Here is a 13,449-nt window from a genome sequence, read left to right as displayed (position 1 = left end):
CAAATATAATGATGTTAGTGTGAGGTGTGAGTAACAGCCATCGTGAGTGTCAATAGATAGGTAGGGGCGGAATGTAGATGATAGGGATGATGTGTAGATGAAGGGGTAGGGGTGGAATGTAGATGATAGGGATGGGGTGGAGATGAAGGGGTAGAGGTGGAATGTAGATGGTAGGGGTGGGGCGTAGATGAAGGGGTAGGGTTGGAATGTAGATGGTAGGGGTGGGGCATAGATGAAGGGGATGGGGTATCGATGGTATCGATGTGTTTTTATGTGGTTGCATCTTATCTTCATGCTGATGTCACCACATCTGTCATGGCTTTCAGGTCTTCAAGAGGCTGCACCTGGGCACTGTGTCATTCAATGCTGAAACCATGGACGAGGTGAGTCAGTGCAGTATATATAGTCACAAGTTTCACACTTTTGAAACTAATCCCTTTTTTGTGCAGTGAAATCGCTTAAAGGTCACATGCAACCAAAAAATCAAACATAATTAAAACACAGTTATCACTTATTCATGATATATAAAATGCATTGCTGATTAAGAAAAAACAAACAAAATTATAAGCGTAAATTCGCAAATCAAGAGTACAATATTTTGTTCTTGGGTTCACTTCCCTCGAAACAAAGCAGCCGTGATACCGAACCTAGTCAGAACTGGTGGGTGTGCACTCGTGTGACAAAACCTTTCATGAGGCACTGGTTCATTTGCCAATACGCTTAACCGACTCTTTGTTTGTGACTTTTGAGCCCGATAGGTGTTAATTTCAAATTGCATGTTGTCAGTGAGTGAAGTTGTGCATTGCATATTGTCATTAGCAGCTAGGCAGGCAGACATATAGGTGTCAATAAACCAGACATTGAGTTTTCACAACCACAACTTGGGCATTTTTGATGTCTTAAGTGCATACCGAAAGATATCAGAATCTGCAAAGTTGTGTTTTGCATTGCATGTGACCTTTAAGCTTGCATCCTTTGAACCTAAGGTTACTGGAGGTCACAACATGATGCATTCAAAATCTTTCCCTCTCCTGACTCATGCTTCATTGCTTACTCTCCTCTTCCTGGCGAAGGTAGTGGAACACCTGAAATCCCTTGAAGTTCCCTTCTAAAAGAAGCAGACGTAAACTTTACATCACACTCACCCATGTATAACCTCCCTTCCCCTCCCCTGCTGTATGCGGTTTGGGGCTTGTATATATTTGTTATTATTTTTCAAATTTGTGATTATTGTGTCTATTTTTAACACATATTACAAAATCGTGTTTTCAGTGCAGATTACGGCTATTGGCGGTTGATCCGCATGTACTTTGCCCAGTGTGTAAACTTTTAAGTTCTGCTCATACTCGTATATTTGTCTGAAGCAGAAGAAGGTCTCGTTCAGTCTCCCCTATTCATAGAAGACGCCGTTCACAGTCATCCTCCCTTTTCGGACTTAGACTCACACATTCAGAATCGTCGGCGATCTATGAATTCGTCTTTCTCTAGGAAGAACGAAGACTACAATCTTCAACCACGCCGACTGCTATGCCATGTGAGCACTCAACTAGATCTGCACCCACTCCAGAGGATGAAGAGGAGGCATATGCTCAGGAGGATCGTCCTTATCATCCCGTCAGAGTCCGGAGAGAGACCACCTGCACGGATGAGTGAGTAAGTCAGCGACGAATGCACTCACAGGTCTACTCGTCAATGAAGATCTTCATCAGTTTCCCCAGCTCGTCGAAGGCGCCGTCAGCACTCGTCGTCCCCTTCAGACCTGGACTCACATAAGAAGAATCATTGACTTCCATTAAATGTGTCGCACTCATGGAAGGATGAAGACAGATACTACCGATCGTCATCTCGGAAGCCACATCGCGGATCATGAATGGTCTGGATTTATTCTCACCATCCAAGGAATCCAACTAACCCAACACAGGATAAAGAAGGAAGACATGTGTTTCTGGTGATAGCTCCGATATCTACGATTTGTGAGAAGTTATCTACGGCATTCAAGTCAGCATCCAAATTTTAAAAACAGCATATGCCACCTGTCAATGCTCATCGCTTCCCTCTTCACCATGTGGAGCCCTCCATCAGAGAGATGAGGCATACAAGATCATCAGCAGTCCCTGCAACGATCTTTCAAGATAGATGACATTTGGAGGGGCTTGATTTAGACTCTCCTCCCAAGTTCAGCAATCCTGCGAATGAGGAAGAGTGAATGTTCCCATCAACTATTGTCACTCAGAAGAACACCTCGTCTCAACTACTGCGGGACTGAATCTACTTCCTTGACCAGATTGAAGAGTTAGCAAGGATGATTGCCCAAGACTTTAGAGAAGTCATGATGATCAAGTGCATTGACACCCTGATAACGGTGTTCAAGCAGACAAGTCAGCATTACACTAACAAGTCCAAGTTCTCCAGAGTCCAGAGAACAAGAGATAAGAAGCTTAACACCGGAGGATCCAGGAGGTAAACATTGAAGATCAGGGTCGGAACGACTGAATTTTCCACCCTAGGCCGTTCCCATAAAACCGCCTCCAGTGGATGACTGTCTTCAACTCGACTGGAAGAAGCAGGGATTTCTCAATGATGAATATGTCGCGAAGATTTTTCGAGATGACTGCTACATACCACAGCAAACTACACCTCCGATCACAAGAGATGATGGTATTATCTTTGGTGGAAAAATTCCTACACATCTACTTGGAAGACAATTTGTCTACATCATTCAAGCGGTGGAAGTTTTTTCGTGCACTTTACTCATCTAGACACGTGCTCGCCAAACAGCATGGTTACAGACAAGCCTAAATACAAGGGTATCACCATTTGAACAAGATTTCACGATGATCAGTTATCTGCTACACCGGTGACGTCACGTCTTCAATCTGATTAGTCCCCGAGAAACAAGCACCTGTAAAGAAAGCCAGTGACGTTACATTTACAATCTGATAGGTCCTCGAGAGAATGTGATGTTATTTTTCCAGTGTTAAGAAGTCGTCTACATTTGACCTACAGTCATTCAACGATGGAAAGATGTCGTTTACACAATAGATTAGCCGTCTCAGCGTCATTTGATTGTTCAGACGGCATAGAGACCTTCTACAGCAGACTCAATGTTGCCCATCAGGATGCTTGCAGCAGTGAATGGCAGTTTCTGATCGGACAGCCAGCCAGCTATAAATAGACTTCCTTGAAATGGCAACACGTTCAGTGTTGATGATCTGAGGACCAAGAATGACGCATCTTTACGGCATACAAGCTCATCATGGGAGAAGTCAATTCAGTCTACAGTTGGACTTCACTATCAGGCTACTAACTCAACTCGAGTGACTTGAGAATCAAACTCCTCAGGATTTGATTCATCACTAGGTTGAGGTACATTGCTGTCCCAGGATCGGTGGGTCGAACTTCAAGCCGATGATTAGAACAAGTTAAACTCTCCGTTATCACTATGTCAGTGATAATGTCTACTCGATCTGTTCACGTCACCTCAGGATATGAACAAACGAAGATGCCTACTACTATGTCTGTGACAGGGGTTCCTGAGTCAGGGTTTCATGTCCTGACCGGTTTACAACGCTGGACATCTTGAGACCATACCTGCTATGGTAGATTCGCCAGTCAATGTTTGCGTAGGAATTTACATATTAGAGCCTGCATTCTTCAACCATCTTTAGGTAGACACGTCTCTCCAAGGATGGAGTGCCTATCTAAACAACGAGGTTGCAGCAGGATTCCGGAAGAAGGAAGATCAAGCTCTTCACATCAACCAGTTGGAGATGAAAGCATGTTATCCATCATTTGTCGACAAGAGAGAGAGAGACAAGCTACTGATGATCCAGACGGACAACTCGACAGTAGCCTTCTATGTAAACAAGGGTCAATGAGACCTCTATCTCTACTACACCTGACGTTTCTACTCTTCAACGTGGTCAACAGCCAGAATCTCCAAATAAAAGTATCTCACATACCAGGAGCCTGCAACATCATGCATATGGCAGATGCCTTATCTCGCCCTCTTTGTCTATCACTAACAGAGTATACGCTGCATTGAGAGATGTTTCAACTAATCAGCTGGAGGTTTGGATCACTGCAAGAAGACTTATTTACAACAAGGTTCAACTAGCAGACAGCAACCTTTATGTCACTGGTAACAGATCCGTTAACTTGAGCATCAGACTCTCTCGGCATCTCGTGGGAAGGACTGATAGTGTTCGCATTTCCCCCTCCAGTGCTGCTACCAAGAGTCATCAAGACTCTTATGTCACTTATGTCACTTATGACATTCCAGAGACTTGAAAGATTCTACATTATCTACATACTTGTCAGCTCTCAGCTCAGTCGTCACCATGGAAACAGAAACCAAGCTGACTAAACGTACTTGAGCTACTTGCCTAAAAATCCTACACACCTTCAGTTTGGAAGATCAACAGCATGGGATCTAAACACTGTGCTTCAACATCTCACAAGTGATGCATACAAACCGCTTGATTGGACCTCATTTGAACTGCTAAGTCAGAAGATGCTATTTTTAACTTGCCTTAGCTACAGCTGCTTGCATGTCACAAATTCAAGCTCTAGACTTCAATCGCACGAGCTTTGATGCAAATCATCAGTAGACTACTCAACTGGGTCTACGATGGGATTTTATTGCAGAAAATCAACTGCCAGGTCAACATTCCACATACCGACATTACCTTCAATCCTGGAACCTCATGATGCTCAAGATTTATCATTATGTCCAGTCAGAGCATTGGAGATATACATCGTACGACCAAGTCTAGAAGTTTCAAGTGCCTGTTTATCCCTATATCCACTGAGACACCTGCGGAAGTATCCCGCAACACTATCTCAGTGTAGATCAGAGCTGTTATATTGAGAGACTATAAAGCAGCAGGATTGGATCCTCTGCGAGCCTTCAACCCACACAAAGTCAGAGCCTTGGCCTCTACACTAGCGCTACATGGGAATTGCTCACTATCAACTATAATGGAGGGCTGCTTTTGAAAGTCAAACACGGTGTTTGCCTACGAGACATAGGCACAGAATCGTCTCTGGCATTCATCAGTTTGGGCCACTTGTCGTTTGCTGAACAACCAACAGTTCCCCATTGACGCTGACTGAACTCACTCGATTTATCAGGTGACTTGTGGAAGCCAGATGCTCTGCAGAGTATACTGGTGGTGGAAGTCTATGTGCACATCTTGAACAGACTGGCATGAGTGATTATGATCTTGTATTCATTTATGAAGATATTTAAACATGAAGAAAGGTCGCAACTAGTTTCGATTGTTATATTATGATATTTAGTTGCATCAGAAACTAACAGGACATTAGCTCTATTAGTGTATTGTTATATTGTGATATTTAGTTGCATCAGAAACTAACAGGACATTAGCTATATTAGTGTTATCATGTACCAGTCATCAAAGCCTTTTTTCGACTGGATGTGATTTCCCCCCAAATCTACTACGAATATGAGAAGAATAAGACTGAATTATCGCCGTTACAAGTTCCCGTTAGGTGGGGAAATTATTGGACGTAATTTGCAACAGACAGCAGAATTCAGCATGGTCCTACCCACCACCATTTCCATCGTATTCTGTAAGCAATTAAGCATGAGCCAGGATACGGAAAAATATGTAATTTCTGAATAAAATTGATATTTATACTTATCCTGACTCATGGCAAAAGCCCTCCCAGCCGCCCCTCACAGACATGCTGAATTCTCGTATTCTCGTGTCAGGCGTTTAAAGGAGAGAGTGAAGTATCATGGTGGTCAGTTGACCATGTGGAGGGGAAGAGAGGTAATACCTGGGTGAGTGTGAATTTTACGTTCCCTTCTTTTAGAAGGGAACTTCAAGGGATTTCAGGTGTTCCACTACCTTCGCCAGGAAGAGGAGAGTAAGCAATGAAGCATGAGTCAGGTACAAAATATCAATTTTATTCAGAAAATTACATTTTCATGATGGGCAGGGTGCTGGTTATATGGTGAAGGGACCATGACTTCACACGTGTGATTTGTCTGAGGACCTAAACACTTCAGTATAGATCATGTCATGTTGGCCTATGGAAAGGGGCATGACTATTTCAGGTTTTTTGACATTTCATAGGTTTGCATTTCTGAGATGTTAGAGTTTTTTGCAGGTAATGGCTCATTTGAGGACAGCCTTTTCCCAACCACCATCTGGTCAGCTTATCCAGGCAACACCCACTCGTACATCAGGCCCAGTTCGCAGGACAGTGGTCACTCGGGTTTTTGAGGCTGTGAAAGCGGTTGCGCTCTGTCACAATGTGACTCCAGTCTATGAGGAGAACGGTGACGCAGCCAGTGACACTGAGGCTGACCAGCAGATCCGACAGACTGTCACATACCAAGCCTCCAGCCCTGATGAGGTGAGACTGCCATAGGGGATACTGGGATAGTCAGGCATATATGGGGGGAAGGTGACTTCATGTCAGACTCAGCAGTTCACTGGAGGGAGTTGTGAATATATTTTTCAGATTTGGGATTTGAATCCCGAGTGTGAACAAAAAGTATGCAAATTGGGGATTCAAATGTCAAAACCCGTCTGATATTTGAAGTTCAAATATGGAAAACTGTTGTTTGGTTGTTTTTGTTTTTAAGTCTCCCCAATCCCAAATCCCAAGTAGATTTCTAACTTCATGCTGCTACATTTGATTCTGGGTTTCACTAAAGTGATTGGAAGGGTGGCATAGCATAGAGGTTCAAGTGACCACTTGTCATGTTGAAGGACTTAGGTTCAATTCCCCACATGGGTACAATGTGAGAAGCCCATTTCTGATGTCCCCTGCAGCAGTATTACTTTAATATGTGCTAAAAGTGACCTAAAACTAAGCTCAAGCACTTAAGTGATGACTGTGTACTTCTTGCTTCATGGTGGACCTACCCTAACATCAACCTGATAACAGAGTTGAAACACTCTTCAGAGCAGTAAAACACACCTTACTCACTGACTCGCTCAGCAGTCATTCATTTTTGTTTGTACTTTCAACTTTCTGAATTGAAACTGTAACTGTCAGTTAACAGATGTGAGCTCATATTTCCAAGTATCAACTAAATGATTTGGTCCTAGATCTGACCATATCTAGATTGAAACCATTCATAGCTGAAATTCCATGTATAGAGTGTAATTGACGTTTGCAGGTAGCACTTGTGTCATGGACGGAGAGTGTGAAGCTTACACTGGTGAAGCGGGACCTGAGTTCAATGCAGCTTCGCACGCCTCAGGATGCCATCATCACATACTCCATCTTGCAGATCTTCCCCTTCACCTCTGAGACCAAGAGGATGGGCATCATTGTCAGGGTGGGTGCATCTCATACTTCTAATTATATGTTTACAGCAGAAAGTGATCCAGAAACTGATCCTCAAATATTTGATACTGGTGATTCTGAATGACATGATGGCATCTCATGCCAAGAAGTTTTGTGGTCATCATATTGATGTTTTATCAAATATAGAACTTCAGCAGAGGGGTAGCCAAATGGTTATAGTGTCCATTGTCACTGGATTCCATCTCCCACATGGGAACAGTGTGTGAAACCCATTACACGTGTCCCCCCACTGTGATGTTTCTGGAATATTGCTAAAAGCTATGTAAAACCACATGCTCAAATATGAATCCAGATATACATTGTGTCCTTGATTTGTATTCTGTTATAAACTGATAACTCAAATATCGGGGTACATCGATGGCCTTATATTTTAAAAGGATCAGGAAAGAGTGAGACCTGTTATTTTGAACTCAAATATTGGGGTACATCGATGGCCTTATATTTTTAAAAAAGATCAGGAAAGAGTGAGACCTGTTATTTTGAACTCTGTATGAGTACAATTCTTGTCTCATATCTAGCACTGTATTTGCAATCATTTTACCACACTGACTATAAATGTGTTGTACAAGACCTCCCAGAACACAGCTGAGGGAGTTGTTATCACTACATACACCAACAGACATCCCTAACGCAGACACAATGAACAAGCGGACTATTTGTTTCAGGAAGAGCAGTCAGGGGAGATAATCTTCTACCTGAAGGGTGCTGATGTGGTGATGCAGAACATTGTTCAGTACAATGACTGGCTGGAGGAGGAGGTAGGCGCTGTCACATTCACACACCAAAGTCTTGTAATGTGTATTTTCAAGGAACTACATTATGAGTGCCCTATGAAGTAACAGCAATTAATTTACATTTTGATTATATCTTTACAGCCTGGATTGAATCATTGGACATGTGGACTGATGGGTGAAATGATGCTTGTAACTGCTCTGAAAGAAACAGCCAAACACTTAGCAAAGACATAGATGTGTTGTGATTACCATGAATAATATTTTGCACCCCGTGAATTATTTTCTCCGTCCATTCTCCACATTTGTGCAAAGGGGATGCATGTTTACGCATCATGTAAAACCCTGAGTTAAAAGATATAGCCCAGTGCTATGTGACAGTAGGATGTTGAGGCTGTGGGATGTGGGCCAACACTAACATGGTGTTAGATACATCCCCCAGCTCCTGTGTATTTGTTTCAGTGTGGGAACATGGCTAGGGAAGGACTGAGAACACTGGTGGTGGCCAAGAAGGTCCTCACCGAGGAACAGTACCAGGACTTCGAGGTGATTTGTTCTGTCTGAGATGTTTACACTGTAGTTGCTTGTAAATCTTGTCGAAAGGTGGAGGTTGTCTCCACCCATCGCTGTTGCCTGAGTAATCCGATTTCCGCCACACACAAGAACAACAGCTAGATTTCTCATCAGTTCATGCTGTATGTGTGGTGGACATTCAGTACAGATTGTCTGTTATTCGTTGATGCTCATTATTACTCACTGGACAGGAAGCTGTATGCTTCCCAGTATATGCTAGTGTCTACTGTGTATTGTATCTAAGTTTAAGTGAACAAATGACCCCAAGGTTTCAGGTTACATGGCACTGTAGGTTAGATTCATGTCATGGATTTTCATGTGAAAGAAACCAGTAAAAGAATGAGTGAACTGTACATTAAAAAGGAAAACCAAGTTCTATGGATTGTCAACTTCATTATTGCAGTGAGTTTAATGTTGTAATAAAGAAGTTAACTATCCATAGAATTTAGTTTTCCTTCACCTATACAACTTCTAAAATGCCTCTCAAAGAAGCATATCAAAAAAGTTGTTCATATGATCCGACTATAAAACCACAAAATAGTTCTCTCAATTACAATGTATAACCTATGAGCACATGTCTCAGTTGAAAGTAGCATCTGTCACATGGTAGTGTTGGTCTGTGAGGTAAGAAGATACTTACAGTGGTGGGAGGTATATGATGAGGGATACAAGGAGAGAATGTTACTGATATTGATAGTGCTTCACTTATGTCTCTCCCTGCTCACAGAGTCGGATCCACCAGGCCAGGATGTCCCTTCAGGACCGGAACAGCAAGGTACAGGCTGTCATTGAGAGTCTGGAGCGGGACCTTGACCTCTTGTGTCTGACCGGTGTGGAGGACAAGCTCCAGGACAATGTCAGACCAACACTGGAGCTGCTAAGGAACGCTGGCATCAAGGTGACTTCACAACACATGTGGCTCTTCTTTCTACTTTGGGGATTCCTGATGAGAAGTGGTCCTAAGCCACCCATGCTGGTCAAAAGAAGAAAATAAATGGATCACTGTGGATAGTTACTCAAAATAACAGTCACTAGATTATCCTGTCCAAGCTCGTATGTTTGACTATGTGCAGGATCAAGCAACAGAAACCAACTACAGTACATATTCTTATGCATTGTAGGGAATGTGGTAGACTAGCAACTAGTCTCTGAAATGAACATATTTTACTGAAAAATGTTTGTTGTGAACAAAAACAACATAATGAAATGGAGCCTTGAGACTTTCTTCATTTTCATTCCTGAAGCTAAGGAAATCTAGACTTGCCACATTTTCTAGACTTGCATGGGCTTTCTTGGATGTATTTGCTTCAGGGTCTGTACGACAGACAAGGAATGTGGAGTCCTTTGACTTCTGAATCAATATTTGGTACTTTTCATGTTTAGATCTCTGTTGATAATGTTATGCATGATAGGACACCAGACAGCAGCTGTGTAAGGTGAGAATTCCGTTGTAGGTTAGCTCTATTGTTTGTGTGTACGGTGTTTCAGGTGTGGATGCTGACGGGGGACAAACTCGAGACAGCTACATGCATCGCTAAAAGCTCCAAGCTAGTGTCTCGAATACAAACATTACACACTTTCAACAATGTGACAGACAGAACAGAGGCTCACTTAGAGCTCAATGCCCTCCGTAGGAAGAATGATGCTGCACTTATCATTACTGGAGACTCATTGCAGGTATGATTATAACCTGGGCAGGTTACAGTAGGATCATCATATGTTGCAGGTACAGTCACAGGTGACAAGAGAGTCATTTCTATTGGTATCAGGACTAGAGATATGTTAAAGGTATCATAAATAGAGGTGTGTTACTGGTAGTGTATTAGCTAGAGATTCATTATAAGAATGATTCTGACTAGATGTGTGTTACAGGTAGGATCACAACTAAAGACTGGTTACAGGTAGGATCATGGCTTGAGATGAGTTACAGACAGGATCACAGCTAGGGATGGGTTGCAGGTAGGGTCACAACTAAAGATGAGTTACTGGTACGATCACAACTAAAGATGGGTCATAACTAGAGGTTCATTAGAAGTGGGATCATGAATGGAGACTTGTTACAGGTAGGATCAAAGTGATGTTACGGGTGATGTGTGTATGTGTCACCAGTAGATTCCTTGTGTTACAGATGATGTGTGTGTGTATGTTTAGTAGATTCCCTTGTGTTACAGGTGTGTTTGAAGTATTATGAACATGAGTTTGTGGAGCTGGCCTGTCAGTGTCCGGCCGTGGTGGTATGTCGCTGTTCCCCTACACAGAAGGCAGACATTGTGAAGCTGTTGAAGACGCACACTGGCAAGAGGACATGTGCTATTGGTGAGCTTGGACTGGTCGACGGCATCCACTCTATATACTGTTTTCTTCACATTTGCACAATTGTCATGATATTTCAGCCATTTTGATGTCAATAAATTTCACGAGTTGCTAAGATGTCAGCTTCTACCATGAGATAAATGTAGAAAATAGGTAAGACAAATATTTTATTGTAGTGTGAGAGAGATGGCTGTTGAATACCCATATACCAGAGTACAGCTGTGTGTACATTGTATGAGGTGCTTCTCCGTGGCAGGTGATGGCGGCAATGATGTTAGCATGATCCAGGCAGCAGACGCAGGCATCGGTATTGTCGGCAAGGTAAGTCAGCCAGTCAACCACATGCTTACAATGCTTATTAATGACAGTGTATAGAATGTACCTTGAGATGCTAAAGTTACTGTAATTGTCTGGTTTTCATGTCTAAAATCATCTATTAGATGTCTAAAAATCGTATTTAAATCAAAATATTGTCTCTGTGCTCAGGAAGGAAAACAGGCGTCCCTGGCTGCAGACTTCTCTATCACCCAGTTCAGTCACATCGGCCATTTGCTAGTTGTACATGGCAGAAACAGGTCAGGAGATCATTCTCAATACCACAGTTATGGTAGACCCCGAACATTAACACCTACCCTGATATTCAACGATGTCCTCTGATAGAATATGTGGAATTTCACAGTCGTACATACGTGCACCCTCTAATATCTGAAACCTACATAGAATTTGACACTTAGGTTGCCCCAAACATCTGACAAACTATGTAGAATTTCACTCTGTCACACTTAGGTTGCCCCAAACATCTGACAAACTATAGTCTGTTTAGCTCAAAAGCGACCGATGAATTGCAGTCTAGCTTGAAAACTAATAAGCATAACATACTCATTGAAGTGCTGATCATAATCAGAATACTTGCCAAATATTTTTCTTTAAAGTAATAAAGTTCTTTAACAAACCATCATTAAAAATATTGACACAGTTCACTATTTGTTACGAGGGAGGAGTGCAGAGAAAGGGACAGTTACATTGCGATTCATTGGTCCGCTTTTGAGGCAAACAGACTATACCTGGAATTTCAGTCTGTCACTCTTAGGTTTACCCTTAACATCTGACAAACTATGTTGAATTGCACTCTGTCACACTAAGGTTGTCACTACATTCTGACAAACTACATGGAAGTTCACTCTGTCACACATAGGTTGCCCCTAACAACAGACAAACTACATGGAATTTCACTTTCTCACACTAAGGTTGTCACTATGATCTGACAAACTACATGGAAGTTCACTCTGTCACACATAGGTTGCCCCTAACAAGAGACAAACTACATGGAATTTCACTTTCTCACACTAAGGTTGTCACTACGATCTGACAAACTACATGGAAGTTCACTCTGTCACACATAGGTTGCCCCAAACAAGAGACAAACTACATGGAATTTCACTTTCTCACACTAAGGTTGTCACTACGATCTGACAAACTACATGGAAGTTCACTCTGTCACACATAGGTTGCCCCTAACAAGAGACAAACTACATGGAATTTCACTTTCTCACACTAAGGTTGTCACTACGATCTGACAAACTACATGGAAGTTCACTCTGTCACACATAGGTTGCCCCTAACAAGAGACAAACTACATGGAATTTCACTTTCTCACACTAAGGTTGTCAATACGATCTGACAAACTACATGGAAGTTCACTCTGTCACACATAGGTTGCCCCTAACAAGAGACAAACTACATGGAATTTCACTTTCTCACACTAAGGTTGTCACTATGATCTGACAAACTACATGGAAGTTCACTCTGTCACACATAGGTTGCCCCTAACAACAGAGAAACTACATGGAATTTCACCTTCTCACACTAAGGTTGTCACTACGATCTGACAAACTACATGGAAGTTCACTCTGTCACACATAGGTTGCCCCTAACAACAGACAAACTACATGGAATTTCACCTTCTCACACTAAGGTTGTCACTACGATCTGACAAACTACATGGAAGTTCATTCTGTCACACATAGGTTGCCCCTAACAAGAGACAAACTACATGGAATTTCACTTTCTCACACTAAGGTTGTCACTACGATCTGACAAACTACATGGAAGTTCGCTCTGTCACACATAGGTTGCCCCTAACAAGAGACAAACTACATGGAATTTCACTTTCTCACACTAAGGTTGTCACTACGATCTGACAAACTACATGGAAGTTCACTCTGTCACACATAGGTTGCCCCTAACAAGAGACAAACTACATGGAATTTCACTTTCTCACACTAAGGTTGTCACTATGATCTGACAAACTACATGGAAGTTCGCTCTGTCACACATAGGTTGCCCCTAACAAGAGACAAACTACATGGAATTTCACTTTCTCACACTAAGGTTGTCACTACGGTCTGACAAACTACATGGAAGTTCACTCTGTCACACATAGGTTGCCCCTAACAGACAAACTACATGGAATTTCACTTTC

The 13,449-nt window shown here is 42.3% G+C and overlaps 1 protein-coding gene across 1 annotated transcript in view; it reads left to right on the top strand.

Annotated features, from left to right (window-relative positions):
- The window catches only part of LOC137257373 (probable phospholipid-transporting ATPase IIB), a 55,117-nt gene that overhangs the window by 36,218 nt on the left and 5,450 nt on the right, over window positions 1–13,449 (top strand). The window contains exons 12-21 of the mRNA XM_067794702.1: window positions 327–383; window positions 6,139–6,387; window positions 7,160–7,321; window positions 8,016–8,108; window positions 8,544–8,627; window positions 9,382–9,552; window positions 10,143–10,331; window positions 10,826–10,970; window positions 11,224–11,288; window positions 11,454–11,542. Coding sequence (XP_067650803.1) covers window positions 327–383; window positions 6,139–6,387; window positions 7,160–7,321; window positions 8,016–8,108; window positions 8,544–8,627; window positions 9,382–9,552; window positions 10,143–10,331; window positions 10,826–10,970; window positions 11,224–11,288; window positions 11,454–11,542 — 1,304 coding nt within the window. The remainder of the gene's footprint in view (window positions 1–326; window positions 384–6,138; window positions 6,388–7,159; window positions 7,322–8,015; window positions 8,109–8,543; window positions 8,628–9,381; window positions 9,553–10,142; window positions 10,332–10,825; window positions 10,971–11,223; window positions 11,289–11,453; window positions 11,543–13,449) is intronic.

Source organism: Haliotis asinina, chromosome 12, assembly GCF_037392515.1.
Source record: "Haliotis asinina isolate JCU_RB_2024 chromosome 12, JCU_Hal_asi_v2, whole genome shotgun sequence".
NCBI lineage: Eukaryota > Metazoa > Mollusca > Gastropoda > Lepetellida > Haliotidae > Haliotis > Haliotis asinina.
This window is presented reverse-complemented; position numbering and strand designations above follow the sequence as displayed.